The 23,903-nt window shown below is 41.3% G+C and overlaps 1 protein-coding gene across 2 annotated transcripts; it reads left to right on the top strand.

Annotated features, from left to right (window-relative positions):
- Positions 1–1,515: 1,515 nt before the first annotated feature.
- On the top strand, positions 1,516–23,085 carry DAD1 (defender against cell death 1). 2 transcript variants are annotated; one of them, XR_008662398.1, is made up of 4 exons: positions 1,516–1,822; positions 9,303–9,477; positions 17,515–17,625; positions 22,839–23,085. XR_008662398.1 is itself a non-coding variant. In XM_055309306.1 (3 exons), the coding sequence occupies exons 1-2, from the start codon at positions 1,612–1,614 to the stop codon at positions 9,431–9,433; spliced, it is 342 nt and encodes a 113-aa protein (XP_055165281.1). In that variant the 5' UTR covers positions 1,516–1,611; the 3' UTR covers positions 9,434–9,477; positions 22,839–23,085. The 2 variants fall into 2 exon arrangements, 1 of the variants encoding a protein (XP_055165281.1); XM_055309306.1 differs by lacking the exon at positions 17,515–17,625.
- Positions 23,086–23,903: the final 818 nt, after the last annotated feature.

Below are 23,903 nucleotides of genomic sequence, written 5' to 3' on the forward strand. Positions count from 1 at the left end.
TAGGATTTCGATAGAGTACCTAGGATAACTCAAAGTTGTTAACAAGGTTAAAAAGCAGCTGGTGGGCAGCCCAGGTGGCACAGCGGTTTAGCGCCGCCTTAGCTCAGGGCCAGATCCTGGAGACCCTGGATCGAGTCTCACATCAGCCTCCCGGCATGGAGCCTGCTTCTCCCTCTTCCTATGTCTCTGCCCCTCTCTCTCTTTCAAATAAATGAATGAATGAATGAATGAATGAATGAATGAATAAATAAAATCCTAAAAAAAAAAAAAAAGGCACCTGGTTACGTGCGACCTGCAACTGAAAGATGAGAGAAGGAGAAGCAGGGCTGGAAGGTTAGATTAATGTGAAATTAAAAGGGCAGAGAGAGGGACGCCTGGGTGGCTCAGCGGTTGAGTGTCTACTTCCGCTCGCTTGGAGTCCCACATTGGGCTCCCTGCAGGGAGCCTGCTTCCCCCTCTGCCTGTGTCTCTCATGAATAAATAAATCAATCTTAAAAAAAAAAAAAAAGGGCAGCGAAAGCCAGAAATTAAAGTGGATCTGATTTTTAAAAAAGTTAAAACGCTAAATATAAATAGGTAATTCCATTTGTTAAAACGCAAAACCATAAACCTTCAGCCTCCTCTGCAAAATGAGCTGGAGGAGGTAGGGTTTGAACCAGGCAATGCTCCTGTGTGCCTTCCAGCGTAGCATCCTGGGGCACTACACCGGGTTCAAGATGCCAGCTTGTGAGCAGCAGGTTGCTTAACTCGCTCACCCACTGCATGCATGTTAATCGACTCTTTTCACTCAGTCCCCGCCCCCAGCAAGACCCCCCCCCGACGGCACCTACAGTTTAGCACAGCGCCACGAGGCGCCCAATAAATGTTCGCTGAACTAATAATGGATGCCTGTGGACTTAGGGTTCTATGTGTACCGCGCTTATTCGTTAGCGCTCCCAGGGACAAATCCCAAGTCCAGCTCAGGGCCAGGTAGAGGTCAAGCTGCCTCCCCCCATAACCCAGCCTAAGCTAGTGCCTGCGCAGTGATTAGCAGCGGTGGTTCTTTCTGCGGGCGAACGTAACTTGCTCTAATCATCTGGGGCAGGCATTTGCCCTTAACAGAGCTGGGGCTGCGTCGCGACTGAACCCCGAGGACGCCGGGCGTTGCCTCACAGTAGACCCAAGCAGTTTAATCTTTGAAGGCGCGGGTGGGCCAAAGAAAGCCGGAACCATCGGGCGGCTACGCTGCTGTCCTTTGTAAAACCCGTCCCCCTCTTCCTCCCACAGTATCTTGTTGCTAGAGCAACTGTGGGCGTCACCAACCTGACCACGGAAGTAGGACGGAAAGAGTACACGTCTCCAGCCCAGGGACAGATCCACTGCGCAGGCGCTTTAGCTTTAGCAGGCCGTGGCCCACGTCCGTAGATGTGCTCTGCGTCTGCGCGGTAGTTGTTTCGCGCCCGGGCCTGAGTATACGCCTGCGCAAAGAGGCGACTCGGAGAGGGCGGGGCGGGGCGGGCGGGGCGGGGCTGCAGAGGTGCGCAGGCGTCAAGGCTACGGGCTGCGTCCGGGGTGGCCGTCGCTTTCGCCGGGAGTTTGGGGAGCACAGGCCGGAGGAGCGAGTGTGTGGTCATGTCGGCGTCGGTAGTGTCGGTTATCTCGCGGTTCCTAGAGGAGTACCTGAGCTCCACTCCTCAGCGCCTGAAGCTGCTTGACGCGTACCTCCTGTACATACTGCTGACCGGGGCGCTGCAGTTCGGTTATTGTCTCCTCGTGGGGACCTTCCCCTTCAACTCTTTTCTCTCGGGCTTCATCTCTTGTGTGGGGAGCTTCATCCTAGCGGGTAATGATTCTCTACGTAATCGCAGTAATAATGTGTTTACTTTGGTGCGCTGCTTTTCTTCCCCCGTCACTCTCTCTTATATCACATCACCGCCCCGTGCGGTCCCGAGAGGAGCCTGCGTTGCCCTCTTTGGCGAATGGGGAAATTGAGGCTCAGAAAGGTTGCCACAAGCCTGATTCGGGAATTCTGGAGAAACCCCCTTCACGGCGCTGCTCAGCCTGATGATCCGCTTCCCTCCAGGAAAACTCCCATTTCAGCGTTCACTTCAGCTTTAACATACCTTTAAAATGGGTAGAGCTTTAAAATGGAAAAGCAGACTCTGGAGTATCTCTCTCACCTCGACCTAATCACTGCTAACCGCTAGTGAAACAGTGTAAGAAATATAAACACAGGTGGTTCGCTTGTTGAATCAGCCTTTACTTGACTGGCTTTTAGCTGCTCCTACTTCTTTCTTGTGGATGAAGCTGTTATTTCGGTATCCTGAGCTCCGTTTTAATTCACAGAGCTCTATTTTAGCAGTATTATTCTGATTCCCAGCATTCGATACGTTGTAGACTGCCGTATAGAACAAAAGCTGACCTTTCTTGCCCAGTAGGAACTCTAGTGAATGCTAAGTACAGCCTTGGCCCATGAGTTCGCCTGCCACCAGGTGGGCCCTTCCAGTCACTGGTATCGTCTTCTGTCTGATTTTGAGAACATGTTAGAATCAGTTTTTTTTCCCCCAGTGTGATTATTATCAGACCATCAATTGTGTTTCGAATCTAACAGAGGGTACTAGCTTTGGAGGTGCATCAGGTTTCTGTTTCTTGTCCTCAGTGAATTTACAGTCTGTTTGGGGCAAAGACAAAATACAGCATTAGAATTGGTCATTTATAGTAGTTCTCAGCTTATAGAGCTGTAGAATGCTTTTTACACAAATGCTAGCTCAGACTCATACCAGAGATACTCCACCTTCTTTCTCAGAACTTAAAATAAGCCTAAGGACTTACTGACTTGTGTACTAGCCTGGTCTGGAGTTGCAGAGTTAATAGCCTGTGAATTGGATGTTTCATTATGATCTTTGGGTTTTGTCCTAGATGACCAAGACTTGGTTCTTTGTGGCAGCATCCGGGCTATCAGGAGTTCCGATGTTACCACCGTCATATACACCAGATAGCCTACCCTGTTTGCTCTGAATATCAGACCTTCTACCCCGTTGCCCTGCATCCCCCCTCTGCCTCTCCCCCCTCCCCCAATCCAGGGTGCTTGTAACTAAAAATTGTATTATCCAGACTGGAGAAGGAATTTTGAGAACCTCTAGTGACTTCCATTTGATGATTTTTGTCTTCCAGGTCTGCAAGAGTAGGAGTGGGGTGGGGCCTAAGTTGATTGAAAAGAAAGTTTCTTGCTGAAGTCACCCCAGCTTCATAAGCCCAAGGTTAAGAATGCCTCCTCAGGGCTTACATGGAAGACTGATTTACTGAAGAGTGGGTATGGACTACAGTTGTAGATTAGTGTGATAAAAGCAGAAGATTTTTTTTTGAACAGATAATTTTTTTTCTTATGCCAAGTCCTATTTTTGGGCTGTTGTAGCTAAAATTGAGTTGGCAGATTCCCTTCCCTCCTCCCCAGTGAAAAGTCCTACCTTGCTTTTGAAGAGAATGTCTAGTGCAAAGGCACAGTGATAGTGGAGTCAATATGGGGGATTAGGATTTCCAAAGCTCTTAGATAACAGGTAATTGGGCCAGAGAAATGGAAGTTGCTTCAGGATAAGAAAGGATTCATGAGAATTCATAGTCACCATCAAAGGTTCATTTCTTTTGACAACATTGCCCTTACTAGATCCTAACTCTTCTGCCGTTTGTTACCCAGATCTTCAAAGGAGTTGTTTAAACAGGAAATTTGAAATTTGGGGTTTATCCTTCATTGTGATTGTTGGGAAGGGAAGCCTTTTATCTATTTATGGTGCTGGGTTTCTCATTTTCTGGTGGTTTTTTCCCTGTTGGAAGAGCCCCGTTTAGTTGGAGAATGGGAATTGTAGGAGATTATGTTCAATGTTTACATAGTGCTGGATGCTAGAGCTTTGACAGGGTCAGGCCAAGGATTTTATTCTGTAGGTAATAGAAAAGCTAAGGATTTTTAAAGATTTTTAAATTAAATTAATTAATTTTTAAAGAAGATTTTATTTATCTGAGCGAGAGAGACACAGAGATAGTGAGAGAGAGCACGAGCAGAGAGGAGAGGGAGAAGCAAGGCTCCCTGCTCAGCAGGGAGCCTTATGCAGGGCCCAGGTCCCCTGAGCTGAAGGCAGACACCTAACTGGCTGAGGCAGGTGCCCCAAATTTATTTTTAAAAGTTTAGTTAAGCAATCTCTATACCCAACATGTGGCTTGAACTCACAACCCTGAGACCCAAGAGTTGCATGCTTTTCTGACTGAGCCAGCCAGGTGTCCTGTGTCCATTGGGAGAGACAGATCAAAAAAAAAAAAAAAAAAAAAAATCCAAGTAAGGGAGAGACTTAGAATTGGGGTTAGCCTACACTAGATGAGTTGGAGGGAAATGTTACTTAGTTTAGTTTCCTAATTTCTTTTTGGCAGGCTATTTTCTTCCATTCCTCCTGCATGTATTAGTTAAGCATATGCTCTTTAAAAATGGATCAGTATATTTTTAACCAATATAGAATGCTATACACTTTTAAAAAGCCTGGTGTTATTTGGTCTTACTGAAAATGATCTGTTTTCTTCTATTACCTGATGGCTGGAAGACTTAACCATGGTTTTAAGGAGCCAGAGATAGAAAATTGCTGTTGAGAAATCTTTTTTTTTTTTTTTTGAATCAAAAGTGTAAAAGATAGTAAACTTTAAAAGACAAATTTCAAATTTCCTTAGCAGCTGACTATTTATTTTATAGTTAGATATCTCTAGCTGGGGACATCTGTCCCTTTGTTAAAGTAACATCCCGGGTTGGCAGCCCTTCTAGTTTCCTTTTTTTACCTAAGTGAAATCCCTCTTTCTGCTCATTCAGAGTGCTATTTAAGAGATAAGTGGAAAACATGAAGACTTTTTAAAATGTCTTTGATCTTGAAACCAGTTTAGTCATTTTTACAACTTTGATCTATTTTATTTTCTAATCTGTATGAAACAATTTTGGATTTTTAAAAAAGATTTATTTCAGAGAGAGAGCATGTACACGTTAGAGGAGGGGAGGGGCAGAGGGGAGAGAGAGAATCTTGAGCAGACTTCCTATGGAGCAGTGAGCCTGATGTGGGGCTGGATCTTACCACTTGATACCATGACCTGAGCTGAAATCAAGATTTGGATGCTTATCTGACTGAGCCACCCAGGCTTTTTGGATTTAACAAAAATAGTTTTGTTGTTTCTTCCAGTTTACAAATCCAAAAGCAGTTTGAATTTGAAAGGCAAGGACCCCTAATCCAGAGTATTTTCTGTCTCATGGGAACTATTGGGCCACGTGGACTGGGATCTAGCATTTCTTTGGGCATTATCTATTAGATTTTTGGGCCCTAATATTATCTACCATAACCATTATCCAAGGGATTGGAAGTTTGCTAACCTTGTGCTTGAGAGTCCTGTTTCTAAATCCTTCATACCTGTTACTAGCTCCTCTCCATCTCTACTTCTCTCTTAACTCTTCCATATTTCCTCTTTTCCTTTGTTCTCAGTTGAGATCTTGTTTTATTTTATTTTTTTTGCTAAAAAGTAGATAGGAATCCTTGTATCTTCCCAGCAAGGAATCATAGCAGCCCATCTGCATCTATACCCCCACTCTTTTACTTCCCGTGATGATGGTTTATGTGTCCTTTTCTTGTCAACTCCTTTACTTGGGCAGAAGATCCAGTGTTCTCTTGCTCCCTCAGGGACTCAACTTCTGCAATTATCTTTCCATTCTACATTATTAATATTTCTCCGTTGGGTCATTCCTGTTATACAGTATGCTCTAATATTGTCCAAATAAAAAATGTTTGGCCCCAGATGCCCCTCCAGCTGCCATTCTATTTCTTTATTCCCCATCATCAGAGAACGCCATAAAAGAATAGTCTAGTTGCTGTTTCTGCTTTCTCAGTTTCCATTCATTCCTTACCCCACTCTAGCCCCGCCACTCTGATGAAACTACTCTTGCCATCTTGCCAAACCTAGTGGCCATCTACTTTACCTTGTCTGAATGCACAGCAGCATTTAGCATTTAAAATTGTTGGCTGCTGCCTTCTGTGTAAAGGACTTTCTTCTTCTTGAAGCTTCTGTAGCACTACACTCTCCTGGTTGTTCCTTCTCAAGTCATTGGTTTTACCTTCCTACTCTTTGTGCTAGAGGCTTCTCTGAGGACATGGTGATAGACCCCTTCTGTTTTCTAATTTCTTTCCATAGATGGATTTAAATAATCTTTCTGTAAATACAATTTGCCACATTTATGTTTTTAGTTCTGACCCATTCTCTGCATTCCAGATTAGTAAATCCAGTTGCCCACTTGGCATCTTTATTTGATGTCTGGTATGAAACTACAAACTGAACCTTTCCACCCAGCCATCTGCCTCTTCACCAGTCAGTACGTTGGTTGAAGCCAAAACTTTAGGAGGTTTTCTTGATCCCTTATTTCTATTATTTCCCACTTCTATTTCATTAGCAAGCCCTGTCTTCTCCGAAATATAGCCTGTATCTCTTCACTTATGTTCATTTTTACTGCCATTGGCTGACTCTTCAGCCTGTGTAGTTCCTCTGCTCCTTTAAGTCTGTAAACCATTCTCTGCTGTGGTTCTGGCAACCTTAACAATGATAAATCAGATTATTTTACTCATCTGCTAAAACTCTGAAATGTTCCATTTCCTAAAGCGTACAAAACTCCACAGGATTGGGCCCTTGACTCCCTCTTAGCCTTGATCACTATGTTCTGGTCAGTCCGACCTATTACATCTAAGACATGTCAAGATTGTTCTTACTACCTGGAATGCTCAGCTCCCAGATCTTTGCATGGTTGGCTCCTATTTTTCAAATTTTGGTCTTAAGCAGCACCTTTTTAGAAAGATATTCTGGGACTACCAAATAAAAATAGCTCCCCAGTCACTCTCTTATTACCTTGCTTTATTTTCTTCATAGCACATATTACTACCTGGTATTTCCTTGTTTACTTACGTATTTCTCTCTATTGGAGTGTAAGTTTCTTGGGAGTCAGACTCTTCTCTTGTTCTGTGCCATGTTCCCAGCACCTAGGATGATGCTAGCACATAATAGGTGCTCAGTAAATATTTTGCTGGATGAATGAACATTTAAGGAGATAGATTAAATTAGAACTGCCTAAGTGAAGCAGGCTGCCTTAGGAGGTAGTAAATTTCCATCTTTGGAAGTGTTTAGGGAGAGAATGGAGGATCATTTGTGGAGGAGCTTTTTAAACAGATGATCTTTGCCATTTTTGTATCTTAATGCATCTGAGATATAGGACATCCGTGTCAATAACACAGGCTCTGGGAGATTGGTAATTCTCCACCGGGGATGGCTTGTCAGATTCTGGGTGTGGTGAGTATACTTTGGAAAACTTCCTAGGTGACATCCGCCTCCCCCAGTATGCCCAACCCCACCTCTTGGACATTTTATTTATCAAAATAGGTGTTGGTCTTTATAACTCCAAGGTCCTTCCGTCTCCATAGACTCTTTGATTTCTTATGTTGTCATTAAAATAAGCTGGGTGACTATGGCCACGGTAACCATACACATCATTTCATTACCTTATTCACCCTCATGGGGAGCTTCTCTTGTCCCCTTGCATTTCCTGAAACACTACTCTATCCCTACCCTCCATTTCAATAGCCATGGTTAATCATTTGGTATCTATTTCTCCAAATTTTTCCTAGGTTCCAACTAAAATGAGAAAATGATGATAACTTGTTTTCTTAAGAGAAATATGGAATGGTATAATTTTTGGCTTTTTTTAAACTTAATATATCTTGGATATCTTTATTATCAACATGTAGAGAATTTATCTTTTTTTTTTTCAAGTAATTGCATGAGATTTCATTGCATGTCGGTAGTGTAATTTATTGAAATAAATCCCCTTGATGACATTTGAACTGTTTGCACTTTTTTTTCAACTTTATGAACATGCTGTTAGCAATTTTGTTCTGTAAGATAAATTCCTTATCCAAAAAGTAAAAAAAAAAAAATTAAATATTAATGGATATTGCCATCTCTCTCAAGTGGATGAACCAGTCTGTACTCTCCAAAGCAGGATTTTAATTGGTTGCCCTTGCTTCAATGTCTTTCATATTTTGAAGGGTCCAGGTGCTTGAAAAGATCAGTGGAACTTCCACAGTGTTATTTACATGTTTAAGCATAATGAAAACTGTTGCCATGGTGATGGCCTCTGGAGAACTAGTCTGGTAGTTTTCTGATCTTTGGGTCATTTTCTCAGGTCATTTTCTTTCTTGGTTGGTGATGGGATGGATGCTAGCCTGAAGCAGATTTGGGTTTTCTTAGGTAGTGTAATTATTTAACACAGGCATAAAGATATTTTGGAAAACTGTACTTCTGGAGCTTCCTTTTCATGTCAAATGTGACCATGACTAACGTATCAGGTTGGCGTATTCAAGGATGTAGATAGAATGTGGCTGGAGAGAGTTCTTGGTCAAAGTTGTATAGTTTAGGTCTCAAGTTTTTTGAGAGGAGCAGTTGCTAGAACTTTAAGATCAAAGGTTGTAACTATGAGATTTCTCATGGATATAAGGATTTTATACTTTGTGCTATCCAGTATTATACACCTTTTATTAGAAAATAGTTCACAGTTTTATAACATTTTGTCATTCAGCCCAGCCGCTTTGTTACTGCTACCCATTCGAGGCATAATTATAAACTCAAATTGGGAGATAAGAGAGTTCTGAAGATATTTTGGTTATATGTATCTTTTTCAGAGTAAGCTTTTGGTTTTTAGCCTGCGAAGTCATATTTTTTTCTTTTAACTTTAAGAAGAGCACAAAACATAAATGAACAATTATGAATTCTTAAATTCACCCATCTAGCCAGCACCCAGAGCAAGCTACAGAAGATGTCCAGCACTCTAGATGCCTCCTCCTTGAACTTTCCCAGCCATTCCTCCTCCCTTGAAAGATTAAAACCAGTATCCTCACCTGTATTACTGTAGACTGGCCTGTGTTAAGCTTTATATAAATGGAATCATACAGCATGTATTTTTTGTATCTGAATTGTGTTGCTTAACACTATATTTGTGGGAAGTATCCATATTATGAAGTTCTTTTCATTGCTGTATAGCATTTTATTGTGTGCATATGCCATAATTTACCCATTTTATTGTTGAGAGACATTTATATTGTTTCTAGTTTGGGTCTGTCATGGGTATCATTCTGGTACATGTCTTTGGATAAACTTATGTGTCGTTTCTGTTAGAATTATTGGGACATAGCATATAGATATGTTCATTAACAGTCATATGTTTTATATTTCTAGATAATCATTTTCGTGTTTTGCTTCTTGTGCAGTTTGCCTCAGGATACAGATCAACCCACAGAACAAAGCAGATTTCCAAGGCATCTCCCCAGAGCGAGCCTTTGCTGATTTTCTGTTTGCCAGCACCATCCTGCACCTTGTTGTAATGAACTTCGTTGGCTGAATTATTCCCATTTACTTAATTGGGGAGTGGGAGACTAGAAGAATGTAAGTAGTGATATAGCCCTTGTCCCATAATGTTGCTTTAGGAATAGAAATTGAGTGTGGCTGGTTTTGATTATGGTTACCAAGGTTCTATTGCTGATAAGACATTTGCAGAATTTTATATCAGAATGCAAAGTATGCATTATCATCATGATTCATTGATGCTGCCTGTCTTGGTCATTGCCTTCCCTTCTCACTGTTCTTGGAAATCATTAAGAGAACAGAAAATAAGTTCCCCTCTAAGTACATTAATTTCTACACCAATAACTCCATAGAAACAACTACAATTTTGGAATAGACATAAATTGTAGGTTCTTTTTTTTAAGGTTTTTTATTTTTTATTTTTTTTATTCATAGAGATACAGAGAGAGATAGAAGAGGCAGAGACACAGGCAGAGGGAGAAGCAGGCCCCATGCAGGGAGCCCAACATGGACTCGATCCCTGGTCTCCAGGATCATACCCCAGGCTACAGGCGGCGCTAAACCTCTTGGCCACCGGGGCTGCCCTAAATTGTAGGCTCTACCTACAGCTTTGCTCTGTAATTTTTTTTCTGATTTTGATCTCAGATAACTAAATGCTGGGCAGTTATCCCTTCTAGTACCTAGTCTAGTGCTCACACCTGATAGATATCTGGTATATGCTGAATGAATGACTATACCCATTTACTAATAATATGTGTGCTAAAGTGGAAGTAAATGAGGAAATTGGATTAACTTGAGAGATTTTAAAATACAGGATGAGATGTCATTTGGTTCATTTGCCATTTTCCCTTTATTCACAGTAGAGCTCCTTTTTTTTTCTAAATAAACTCTTATGTAGAATCTCAATATATAAAGCAGTAATGGAGCCAGATTTATTTTGATTGACAGAATTGAGAAGCTCTCTCTGCTTGGCTTTTGTTTCAAGTATGGTATGCCCTTCTCTCTATCTCTCCCTTCCAAGTGAATCCTAAATCTCTAAGTACATGAGTGGGCAGCCCGGGTGGCTCAGCGGTTTAGTGCCGCCTTCAGCTCAGGGCCTGATCCTGGAGACCGGGATCGAGTCCCACGTCAGGCTCCCCGCATGGAGCCTGCTTCTCCCTCTGCCTGTGTCTCTGCCTCTCTCTCTCTGTGTCTCTCATGAGTAAATAAAATCTTAAAAAAAAAAAGTACATGAATCTTCCAAACTGAACACTATTATTGTGTGTGTGTGTGTGTGTGTGTGTGTGTTAATTTATTTGAGACAGCATGAGAGAGCACTAGCAGGGGGAGCGGCAGCGGGAGAAGGAGAAGCAGGCTCTCTGTTGAGCAGGGAGCCTGATGTGGGGCTCGATCCCAGGACCCTAGGATCATGACCTGAGCTGAAAGCAGATGCTTTTTTTTTTTTTAATTTTTATTTATTTATGATAGACATACAGAGAGAGAGAGACAGGCAGAGACACAGGCAGAGGGAGAAGCAGGCTCCATGCACCGGGAGCCCAATGTGGGATTCGATCCCGGGTCTCCAGGATCGCGCCCTGGGCCAAAGGCAGGCGCTAAACCGCTGCGCCACCCAGGGATCCCAAAGCAGATGCTTTTAACCAACTGAGCCACCCAGGAGCCCCAACACTGCTATTTTATTTATGAGAAAACAGGCATTCTGTGGGCACACAGCTCTTACTTTGCAGAGTAATGCCTTAGCCAGTGGTGCTCTTGGCCTAGTGCTTTTCCAGCACCCCACCTAGCTTACTCATGAATGAATGTGCTTTTTTCTTTGCCTTTCTACTACGTATTTAGTGTTGTTGCTTTTGGGTGGCAGAGAAAAAAAGAACCTTAGGAAATGTTATCTTGTGGCAGGGAAGAATATCCCAGGACGGACCTATTTCTGTGATTACTTAGAGATCTATCATCTTTTTTTTTTTTTAAGATTCTTATTTATTTATTCATGAGACACACACACACAGAGAGAGAGCGAGAGAGAGAGAGAGAGAGAGAGAGAGAGAGAGAGAGAGAGAGAGGCAGAGAGAGAAACTGGCTCCATGCAGGGAGCCCGACGTGGGACTTGATCCTGGTACTCCAGGATCACGCTCTGGGCCAAAGGCAGATGCTCAACCACTGAGCCACCCAGGCTTCCTGAGATCTATCATTTTTGTATTAATCAGCAGTATAACACACGAATTAGCAACCATGTATAAAGTCTATGCTATGTGATAAGGACTAAGATGAGTTGTGGCATGAATGAATCCATTAACTTACCATGTTGTATGAATTCTTTCTGTTACTGATAATTGCCTCAAAAAACAGTTGTTAATTCAGGTAAGGTTTCTTTTTTTAAAAAATTTAATTTATTTAAGTTTTTAATTTTTAGGTAAGGTTTCACTTTGGGTAGTGGTAAGTTGACAGGAATGGTTTATTTTGGTGAAAAAGTTTGAGAAGTGCTTCCTTCTACTATTCTAATACAGTTTAATTCTTTGGAGACCTGATTAGTACTTGAGTTGTGCCCCATCCCTCCCCTTACCATACCTTCTGTGTGCCAGTCATGTCTTGTTACTGGGAATATAAACAAAAGTAAAATGTGGCTCTTAACTTTTCTAGTAGGGGAGAAGGCCTATAAACACAGCAGTTAAAATTCAGCATAGTTAGAGCCACAGCAAAGATCTGAACACAGTGCTGTGGGAGTCCAGACAAGGGAGCTAGCTATGTGCCATTTGGGAGCAGAGGCAGCAGACAGGGTGTCTGAGAATGATAACTCCTCGAGCAAAGCTAGAAAACCAAACCACCAGCGCTGACTTTACCCTTGGCAAAACCTCATGAGTCACTCTTATGCTCTCTGATAGTAACCTTGCTGGAAAGGTCATAAATTTTCTGTCTTACTTTAGATTGCTAAAATTACTTTTTTCTAGATGAGTCATGTATATGCTTAGGAAGGGAACAGAGCAAACAATTCAAGGATATTCTCTAGGCTCAGGGAGATACCAAATCATGGAAAATGATTTCTTAGGCCTGTCGTGATCGGCAGAGGACTCTGCTGCAGAGAGCCTAGAATTTCAAAATTATGACAAAAACAGAGGCAATAAAAGCAGGCTCAGCAGGAACTGCATACTGCAGACCATATTAAGAACTTAACGGCCACCTGTTCAGCTGGGAATTATGGGCCCAAGGTACAGCAAAAGCCTCCAATCCTAGATTACAGTGTTAAATTATTTATAGAGCATATGCTCATTGAAATATCCTTCTCTCTGGGACACTGCCCAAAAGGTTTTTCACAGAGATCTTTCATTTGATGCAGTTTATACTGTCCCACTTCTAATTTTTTTTTTAAAGATTTTATTTATTTATTCATCAGAGACAGAGAAAGAGAGGCAGACATTGGCAGAGGGAGAAGCAGGCCCCACGTAGGGAGCCTGATGTAGGATTTGATCCTGGGACCCTGGGTCACGCCCGGGCCCGAAGGCAGGCATCAACTGCTGAGCGACTGAGGTATCCCATCCCGTTTTTAATTTTTAAACGTCCCATCTATTTGCCCATATGTGCTTCTAACTCAGCTCTGTGTGTAGTGTGCCAAAACACTTAAAATAGTTTCCAAGTGAGTTCTCAGTATTTATACCAACTCAGAAGGTAGACTAAAACAGATTGAACATTCTCCATACCTGCCAAGTACGTTGAGGGTTGGTTGTAAAAAGAATAAACATCTATAGTGTACTGTTCTTGCATGAATTGGGAGATGACATTTAAAATGAACAGCTACTCTGAAAAAGGTTAAAAAAAAAAAGATCAAAAGAAAATGGCATTGAGTTAAAAAATAAATTTATTCAAGGAGAAGTAAATAAATTAACAGATAGTGAGAGCTCACCAAAGGTCAAGCTTCAAGTGCTTCTTCTGTGTCTTTATTTTCAGGTAGGTTTGCTAGTGCCATTTATAAGAGAGTCTGATAATCCAGTCTGACTTCAAAAGAATTTTTTATACTCTATTTTTGCTTAAATTTGTTTACTATAAAGTATCTGGCAATTGCAGAATTAAATGTGTTTAAAAAGTTATTATCATTGTTCTCCTCTTAATTATTTTCCTTCTTTGCTTTTATTATGATAATTTTAATTATTTAATTTTAATTTTTATTTTTTTATAATTATTTATTTTAATTAATTTTATTATGATAATGTAAAAATACAGAAAAGTGTGGAGAATATTATAACCAACCACTACGAGGAATTAAGATATTGAACATATTAGGGTCACCTGGGTGGCTTAGTCGTTTAAGCATCTGCCTTCTGCTCAGGTCATGATCTCAGGGTCCTGGGATGAGTCCCCCTAGGATGAGACCCCCATCTGGCTCCCTGCTCTGTGGGGAGCCTGCTTCTTCCTCTCCCTTGCCCCTTCCCCTGCTTGTGCTCACTCTATCGCTCTGCTCTCTCTCTCTCAAATAAAATCTTAAAAAAAAAAAAAGATTTTGAACATATTAGATATTGTAGATTATCAGCTAAAGTTCCCTTTGAATTGCTGTCTAGTCTCCATTCCTTCCCTCTACTCTTAAGACCTGAGTTTCATGATGATTTCCTTCAGCCAGAACTATTGTAAAACCTAGATCTATTGGGATGCCTGGGTGGTTCAGCGGTTGAGCATCTGCCTTTGATTCAGGTCATGATCCTGGAGTGTCAGGATAGAGTCCCACATTGGGCTCCCTGCATGGAGGCTGCTTCTCCCTCTCTGTCTCTGCGTCTCTCTCTCTCTCTGTCTCTCATGAATAAATACATAAATAAATATTAAAAAAAGAACAATAACCCTAGATCTATTAACACAGCCTTTTCCAACCTTCAGCTTTTGTGGCCTTTGAAAACATATCCTGTGGTTAAGACCCACTCAGTTGGCAGCACTGTTTATATGTAGCTATCCCAGGGCCAAGAATAAACTCATGACATACATACATATATTTAATATTTATTTATTCATTAGAGATTTTGTTTATTTGACAGAGAGAGTGAGCAAGCACCTGTCGAGCATGAGTCAGGGGGAGGGGCAGAGGTACAAGTAGATACCCCTCTGAGCAGGGAGTGACGCTGGGCTCAGTCCTAGGACCCTGAGATCATGATCTGAGCTGTAGGCAGCCGCTCAACTGACTGAACCACCCATGAGCCTCTATTTTTATTTTTTAAATAATACTTATTTGAAATCACTTTATTTGGGACACTTGGATGGCTTAGCGGTTGGGCGTCTGCCTTCCACTTAGGCTGTGACCTGGATCTGGGGATAGAGTCCTGAGTTGGGCTCCCTGTGAGGAGCCTGCTTCTCTCTCTGCCTAGGTCTCTGTCTCACTCGCGCGCGCTCTCTTTCATGAATAAATAAATAAATAATCTTTAAAAAAAATCACTTTATTTATTTATTTATTTATTTATTTATTTATTTATTTATTTATTTATTTATGAATGATAGAGAGGGGCAGAGACACAGGAGGAGGGAGAAACAGGCTCCATGGTGGGAGCCCGATGCGGGACTCGATCCTGGGACTCCAGGATCGCGCCCTGGGCCAAAGGCAGGCACCAAACTGCTGAGCCACTCAGGGATCCCCAAAATCACTTTATTTTAAAGCAATATCCATACCCAACATGGGGCTCGAACTCCGTACCCTGGTATCAAAAGTGAGCCAGCCAGGTGCCCCACTCTTGAAAATGCAGAAGTAAAAAATGCTCCTTATGAGCTTTGGAGTTGCTGATCAGTGTCTGGCACTTTAGGTGGCTGTAAACTTTTTTTTTTTTTTTTTTAAGATTTTATTTATTTATGAGAGACACACAGAGAGAGGCAGAGACATAGGAAGAGGGAGAAGCAGGCTCCCTGCAGGGAGCCTGATGTGGAACTCCATCCCAGAACCCCAGGATCACGACCTGAGCCAAAGGCAGGCACTCAACCACTGAGCCACCTGGGTGCCCCTGTAAATCTGTTTTGAATGAATGTATGACACAGAAGTACAGGAGATTTGAATATTTTAAAATTTACATGGTATCTGTAAATATTTACTGTGTTGTTTCTTTATGTCTCTTTGTGAATTTTTTTTTCAAAAATTGTCAGCCTATAAAACATATTCTGAAAGGAAATGAATAGGGACATAGTTACATTGGGTAACACTTTGGGCAGGAAAGTTCCTGATGACATACATGGTCTCTGGATCTGAGGGAAATCGAACTGGGAAAAAAAGGGACAAGTCTGAGCTTGAAAACATGCTCAGTCTGGAAGGAGGTTGTTTGTCAAATGCTCAAATGCTCATGTTAAAATCTTGCTAGTGTTGCTTTGCTTTTACAATGGAGGCCATTCTCTCACAGATCTTTAAAAATTCGTAGTGTTTAATCCCGGCTGGAACCAGGAGACTGACAGGGCTGGGCAGAACAGAACTCTGACAAGCAGTGCTTTCCCCAAAAAATTGCTAATTAGCTTTTTGAATTTACCAGTAAAATACAGTAGTTGTCTCTTACCTGTGGGGGATACATTCCAAGACGCCTAGTGGATGCCTGAAATCAATGGTACTGAATCCTACATATACTAGTGTTTTTCCTATATGCATATACCTGTGATAAGGTTCAGTTTATCAGTTAGGCACAGTAAGAGATTAACAGCAACTACTAACAAAATAGAACAGTTATAGTAGTATAGTGGAATTAAAGTTTTGTGAATGTGTTCTTAGAATATCTTACTGTCCTGTATCCATCTGTCTTCTGATGATGGGAGATGATAAAATGCCTGTGTGATGAGATGAAGAAAGGGAGGTGATGTGGGCATTGGGACATAGTGTTAGGCGACTATGGACCTGACAGTATGACAGGAGGAGGTCATCTGCTTCCCCTGTGACTGACTGCAGGAACTATGACTATGGAAAGTGAAACCTTGAATAAACGGGTGCTAGTGTGTAGTGTCAGAAAATTAACCTCTGGAAGGGAATCTAAATATTCTTTAGGCTGTACTGCCACCTAGTGGGTTGCACATTTCATATGCTAAGAATGTACTACAAAGCAAAAGAAAAGTTGAATGGGAGGGGGACCACTGATACCTTTGTGATAAAATCTAGTTTCTTTCTAGTCACAGGAGGGCAGCAGAGGTCTAAGTGGGCTTAGGTGCTGGGTGGGGGTTTGCTTTACATTCTGACCAGAGGTGGGCAGTGTGGAGTTAGGCACAAAAGGTCATGCAACAGGGATTTCCTTAACCAGGAAAGACATCAAGTGCATGGAGACCCACAGATTTTCCCTTTATTTCCTTTTCTTATTTTGTCAAAAATAAGACCTGTTTTTGTTCCCAACTCCACGGTAGTAATCTTTATTTTTTTTTAAAATTTTTATTTATTTATGATAGTCACAGAGGGAGAGTGAGAGAGAGGCGCAGAGACATAGGCAGAGGGAGAAGCAGGCTCCATGCACCGGGAGCCCGATGTGGGATTCGATCCTGGGTCTCCAGGATCGCGCCCTGGGCCAAAGGCAGGCGCTAAACCGCTGCGCCACCCAGAATCCTAGGGAGCTTTTTAGTTTTATTCCACTTTCTCTTTGACATTTCATCTTATATTGAATTAGATCTAGCCACCAACTAAGTTCCCAAAAAGGGACCTATTCTAAATTTGTAGAACGTATTTTGAGCTAAGCATATAGTATGATCTTTTTTTTTTTTCCAACCACCTTTTTTCTCCAGTTGGAGGGGGAGTTGAATTCTTTAGCCATTATTAAAATGCTGAATCTATTTATTTTATTTTATTTTTAAAAGATTTTATTTATTTATTCATGAGAGACACAGAGAGGGAGAGGCAGAGACACAGGCAGAGGGAGAAGCAAGCTCCATGCAGGGAGCCCGATGTGGGACTCAGTCCCGGGTCTCCAGGATCACACCCTGAGCTGCAGGCGGCACTAAACCGCTGCGCCATCCGGGCTGCCCTACTTATTTTATTTACTTAAAAAAAAAAAAAAAAACCGTTAATTAATGACAAATTGGTGATTGAGCTCTATTTTGTATTTGGTCTATTTAAAGCTACCAGTTTAAAAAAAATCAAATATTGTTGTGTTTATGAATTTCACAGCTGCCCTAATTCCCTGCCTTATTTCTCCATCCTTGCAGCTCAGATGATTCCTGCTCCATGTCATCCCAGCCCCCAGGTTGTATAAGAGCCTGTTCTGGAGCCCATTGTGCATACCTCTAATGCTACACTTACCCAATAGTTATGGAATGGTTTGTTTGCTTTCCTCTCTATTCTACTGAACTCTTTTTTTTTTTTTTTTTTTAAGATTTTATTCATGAGAGACAGAGAGAGAGAGAGAGAGAGGCAGAGACACAGGCAGAAAGAGAAGCAGGCTCCATGTGGGGAGCCCAACACAGGACTCCATCCCAGGACTCCAGGATCACAACCTGAGCTGAAGGCAGATGCTTAACCACTGAGCCACCCAGGCCTCCCTCTTCCACTGAACTCTTAAATTTCCTGAAGGCATAGCACGGGGCTAATAGTCACTATGCATATTTGTTGAGTGAGCGTATGAATAAATAATTTCAACTATAAGAAAATGCTATAAAAATAGCTAAATCATAGTTACACGGATGCTAAGACATGGAAAATGCTGTGGAAGAAGGAAGCCAAGGAAAACATTCTTAGGAAGGGCTGTAGGAAGAGCCCTACAGAAGTTGGAAGACCTGCATTGTAGATTTTGCTCTGTTAACTAGTTGATTGGACAAATAAGCTTGTTTCTTTTTTTTTTTTTTTTTAATCTTGTTTCTAAGGCCCAGTTTCCTTATCTACAACAGTGAGGGAATTAACCTGGATATTCATCAGTCTTTTCCAGCTGCTACAGCCTGTGGTTATTAGAATTCACGATAATTCCTGTTGTATTTCAGGCAGTTCATACCGTTTGTGTGGATCCTCAGTTGATCTTTGCTTATTGTTTTCTTCAAGTGTTGCTTTTTATTCATATTACCAGATTTCCACTATCCATTCACAGGAGGTGGAAAGTTAGTGTGGCTGTATATAACAAAATGTACAAAGTTTGTGTAAGGTCTTTTACAAAATTAGATAACATTTATAAAATGTTTTATAGGGCAGCCTGGGTGGCTTAGCAGTTTAGCACCACCTTCAGCCCAGGGCGTGATCCTGGAGACTAGGGATCAAGTCCCGTGTCAGGCTCCCTGCATGGAGCCTGCTTCTCCCTCTGCCTGTGTCTCTCATGAATAAATAAATAAAATCTTTTTTTTTTTTTTAATTTTTATTTATTTATTTTATGATAGTCACAGAGAGAGAGAGAGAGAGGCAGAGACATAGGCAGAGGGAGAAGCAGGCTCCATGCACCAGGAGCCCGATGTGGGATTCGATCCCGGGTCTCCAGGATCGTGCCCTGGGCCAATGGCAGGCACCAAACCGCTGCGCCACCCAGGGATCCCAATAAATAAATAAAATCTTAAAAAAAAATGTTTTATAGTTAGCACATTACCAGGCTTGTGGGACTCCTGGTACATACATATGCTCCTACGTGAACATACGCTCCTAGAAATGTTAATCTATTGATCCTCATGGCCAATCCCGTGATGGAGTTAGATGAATAGTAGTATTCCCATTTTATGCATGAGGTAATTAAACCTTGGTGAAGGGGTGTCTTGGTGGCACAGTCGATTTAAGCGTCAACTCTTGGTTTTTTGGCTCAGGTCATGATCTCAGGGTTGTGATACCCAGCCCCGCAGTGGGCTCTGCACTGAGTGCAGAGCCTGGTAGTTTCTCTTTCCTCTCCCTTTGCCCTTGCCTGCCTCGCTCAAGCGCGGTGCACACTCTCTCTTTCTCTCTCTCTAAAATAAATCTTAAAAAGCAAAAAAAACGAAAACAAACAAAAAAACAAACCCAACCTTGATGGAATTTACATTTTTAAAAAGTAAGCTCTATACTCAATGTGATGCTCGAGCTCATGACCTTAAGGTCAAGAGTCTCATGCTCCACTGACTGAACCAGCATTTAGTTTAACTTGTCCAGGCCCTGGAGCTAGTCAGTGACTACATGGGAATTTGATAACATTTTGACTCTGAACTTTTATATTCCTTTTCCTCTATTATGTTCAGAGACTTGGATAAAGGGTATCTACATCTTTTTGTTAAGTTTTCATAAAAATATTAACATCTTTTTTCAATAGGAAAAGTTTAGGAGAGATTGATAAGATGAAAGTAGGCTATCTAAAATGTTTCTGTGGGGTGCCTGGCTGGCTCAGTTGGAAGAGTGTGTGACTCTTGATCTTGGGGTTGTGAGTTTGAGCCCCACGTTGGGTATAGAGATTACATACATACATACATATATATTTTTAAAATGTCTACAGAGTTGGCCATCTTGGTTTCAAAAGACACGCAAGAAAGATCAGGAGACCTGACTTTATCCAGAGAGGATCATGTTGGCTCAGTGCTCTCCATAGAACTCTACGATGGGGAAGTGTTCTAGGTTTGTGCCATCCAGGATGGTAGCCACTAGTCATGTGATTTCGTTTGTTTTGTTTAAGATTTTATTTTTAAGTAATCTCTACATTTAGCATAGGGCTAGAATTTACAAGCCCTGAGATTGAGTTACATGCTCAAAAAAAAAAAAAAAAAAAAGAGTTGCATGCTCTACTGACTGAGCCAGCCAACTGCCCCCAGCTACATGTTGTTAGTGAAAATTTGAAATGTGCCTGAGTGAGGCACTGAATTTTTAATTTCATTTTATTTTAACTGAGTTTAGATAGCCATGTATGGCTGGTGGCTTCAGTGTTAGCACAGCTCTAGACAGATCTGTTAAACTCCAGGTTATTGCTTCCTCATCTATAAAATGAGAGGATCAAACTAGTTGATCTACAAAGCTCCTGTCATCTTTAGAAACACACAATTTCCCTTCTGAAAGTATAGTGATTCAGATTGAGCTCAGAACCTAGAATTTCTGCAGAATGGTCTTGATGCACATTTTCTCTAATTTCACTATTAATTGGTTGTTCAGGATATTCAGGATGAGATGTATTTGAAGGAAAATCAGTATTTGAGTGTATCTACTTAGTGCTGGTGTCTGAATAGAGATAGTGCTGGGGAAGAATACAGATTCCAAATAGAAATGACCCTGTCTGGCATTATCTTTTGTATCTCTACAGAGAATAATTATTTTTAACTTTGTGTTGTGCCTGACTTTCTTTTAAGATGATTAGAACAGACTGATCACATGGCACGGTCTTTTCTGCATGGGTGAAATAGACTGAAGAAGTCATGTGAACTTTTCTCAGTAGGTGTCTTCCATTTTGCATGTCTCAATTATCATGGGAGGCAATTTTATTAGTTTCCTAAAACCTTTATCTCCTGGTTAGCAGTTGAAGCATTCTTCTGAGTGTGGCATAGTCCAATTTTGTTGAGTTAACATTTCAAAGAATCCTAGATCCTCTGCTTTTAGAATACTGTCTGGGAAATGTAGTTTTGTCTTAAAAGAAGGGAGCAGATTTTTGTTAAGTAGAATTTTCTGAAAACCACTATTAAAGAGACTTAATCTCATGAGTCATTTTTGCCTTCTAAATGAACCAGTCCCAGTGTCTTAGATTTAACTGTTTTAATACCAGAAAATCTCAAAACTTGACTTTCGTGCTAAACCTAGGATTTCTTTTAAAATTCTGGGTCAAGCCCAATGCTCTAGTCTACTTACCTTGGCCGTTAGAACTGATGCATTCTGTAACCAGAGAGTTTGCTTTAAGAAATTTGATGAAGTGGGTGTACCTGGGTGGCTCAGTCAGTTGAGTGTTTGCCTTAGGCTTAGGTCATGATCCTGGGATCCAGCCCCACATCGGGGCTCCCTGCTCAGTGGAGAACCTGCTTTTCCCTCTTTGTCTCCCCCTTCCTCTACCTATGCGCGCGCGCTCTCTCTCTCTCTCTCTCTCTCTCTCTCTCTCTCTCGTAAATAAAATCTTAAAAAAAAATTGATGGAGTGGGGCACCTGGCTGGCTCAGTCCATGGAGTATGCGACTCTTGATACTGGAGTTGTGAGTTTGAGTCTCATGTTAGGTGTAGAGATTGCTTAAAAATTTTTTTTTAAGAAAAGGAAATTTGATGGAGTGAGTAGGTTAATAAGTTTTATTTATTTTATTTTATTTTTATTATTTTTTATTTTTATTTATGATAGTTACAGAGAGAGAGAGAGAGGTAGAGACACAGGCAGAGGGAGAAGCAGGCTCCATGCACCGGGAGCCCGACGTGGGATTCGATCCCGGGTCTCCAGGATCGCACCCTGGGCCAAAGGCAGGCACTAAACCGCTGCGCCACCCAGGGATCCCGGTTAAGTTTTAATAGATCTGTTTGTTCCTGGTTGGCACTATGAATGTTTTTTGTTCCCTGTTTTTTGCTCTTTTTTCACAGTTCAGATGTAGTAATGTTCTACAGTTCTTTGTCATTTCTTTAAGTACCCTTGTTCGTGAAATAAAAGCACCCTGGCTGGAAGTCTAATAAGATCTTTCCTTTAAGTTCTGATGCTAGAGTCTCCAGGTCACCAGAACCAGTATGCAAAATAAGGTGATGCGTTTTACCTGCCAGGGTAGCCCAGCTCTTGAAAGGTAGTGTTTTCCAACCTTTTTCAAGTCATGACACCGAAAGAAGATCGCAGTATTTTAATGATACACTGCAGGAAAAAGGGCTGCTGATGGCTAGAAATGTTGGAGCCTCTAAGGCTAAGGGGCCACTCTCTGGCTGCACCCATGTTGCATTGCGCTAGGCTGACAGCTCTCCTAGAGGGCCTTGAAAGGGTTTGCTGGGTTTGCTGGGAGGGCTTCATCTCACAGCCTACAGATTGCAGTCTTGTGTGGCCAGCAATGTGGCTGCTTCTCTTGGAGTTATCCTCTGCCTTCTTGCCAAAAAATAACCTTATCTTTCAATGAAAATGAAATTATTTCTTCTATTTTGGACCTTTGTTAAATCTGAGATTGGGAATTTTTCTCTACTCTTTCTCCTTTGAAATTCTTCCTTTTTACCCACTATTCTCTAACTGAAATTTAGTCCTTTGTATGCTTTTTAGATCCAGAAAACCTCTTCAGGCTAAGTTGCAGCCCTCCTCACCTCCCAAGATTCTGTGAGCTAGAGAGGTCAGGGCGACTTACATAAAGTTGTGTGCTTTATTGATTGCAGAGCTGGAATTAGAACCCATGCCTGCCACTCCTAGTAAATTTTGCCGTGGTGTGCTTGGGATTCAGATTGGAACATTCATTTTTATGGATACCTCTATAAAATGTTCTGTGAGAAATATTTGCTTTATTCTGGTTGTTCTAGCATGGCTTGAATACTGTCTAGAATTTGGTAACCCCATAATTGTCTTTGTGGGTTCAGAATTTAGATTGAAGGATTTGGGGCCCTGTTTTCTGGTATTGTAAGACATTTTTAAAAACCTTGGATGTCTCTTTTACCTTTCTTTTTCTTTCTTTTAGGTTCACTTTTTGATTTCCCTTGGATGAGAACTTTTGAGATGGCAACTTGGACATGTGGATTTTCTTCAAGAAAATAAGATTTATACTTAAATACTGATTCTGATTTCAAATGTAGGTGGAGAGCCCAGAGAAGTTTCCTTGCTTCTGTTAGAGCAGCTTTGTAATGAGCATTTATTAACATGACCTCTGCTTCCCATTAAGTGTAACCTTTTTGCCTTCCAAATTAAAAAACTCCATGCCACTCCTTCCTGTGCCTCTGGCTCTCTCTCTCTCTCTTTTTAAATTCTTTATTGGTATTAAAATCCTTTTCTTTCAGTCCTCTGAAAAGCTCTTTAGGAGTTGATAATTTGCAACTGGGAATCTACTTCCATGTTTTCATTAAGTGTATCTGAAATTAATGACAAAAGGCAGTGCTGACAACCCTGGGAAATGACAGTCCTTTGTCTTTTCCCTGAGGCTGGTAATCCTTTACTAATCCTTTACTTGTTACAGGTGGTTCTGTGCTTATGACACAATGCATTCCTGGAACTGCATCATTAAGCACTTTGTTAGAAATGGAACTAAGCGGGTGCTTCCACATTTACATCTGTTTCAAATGCTTTAGTGGTGAAAAGTGAAATATGTAAAAAAAAAAAAAGTGAAATATGTAATATGCAGTGTCAGCAAAATGTAAGGGTTGTGTATACGTTTGTTGATAGATAACAGTCCTCATCAAACCACTTGCACAAATATTTTCTCATTTTGTTCTTGTAACTGTTTCAAGATCCTCATTAGATATGGGAAGAAATTGAAGATCTGATCTGTCACTTGCTTAAGATCAAAAGTCCCAACACAGCTTGTGTAGAGCAATAGATCTGCTGGCTGAAGTCTAGGCATATTTATATGTATCATGCTAACAATCCTGTTTCCATCTTGGGTGCCATATATAGGACCTAAGCTATGCTGAGAATTCCACTATTTAAATTTAGCTGACTACTGATATGATGAGTTGTGCTCTAGAGGTTCTCCAACTTCATGGCTCATAAAATCGCTTGGGGAGGGCAGCCCGGGTGGCTTGGCGGTTTA

Source organism: Nyctereutes procyonoides, unplaced genomic scaffold, assembly GCF_905146905.1.
Source record: "Nyctereutes procyonoides isolate TBG_1078 unplaced genomic scaffold, NYPRO_anot_genome, whole genome shotgun sequence".
Classification (NCBI taxonomy): domain Eukaryota; kingdom Metazoa; phylum Chordata; class Mammalia; order Carnivora; family Canidae; genus Nyctereutes; species Nyctereutes procyonoides.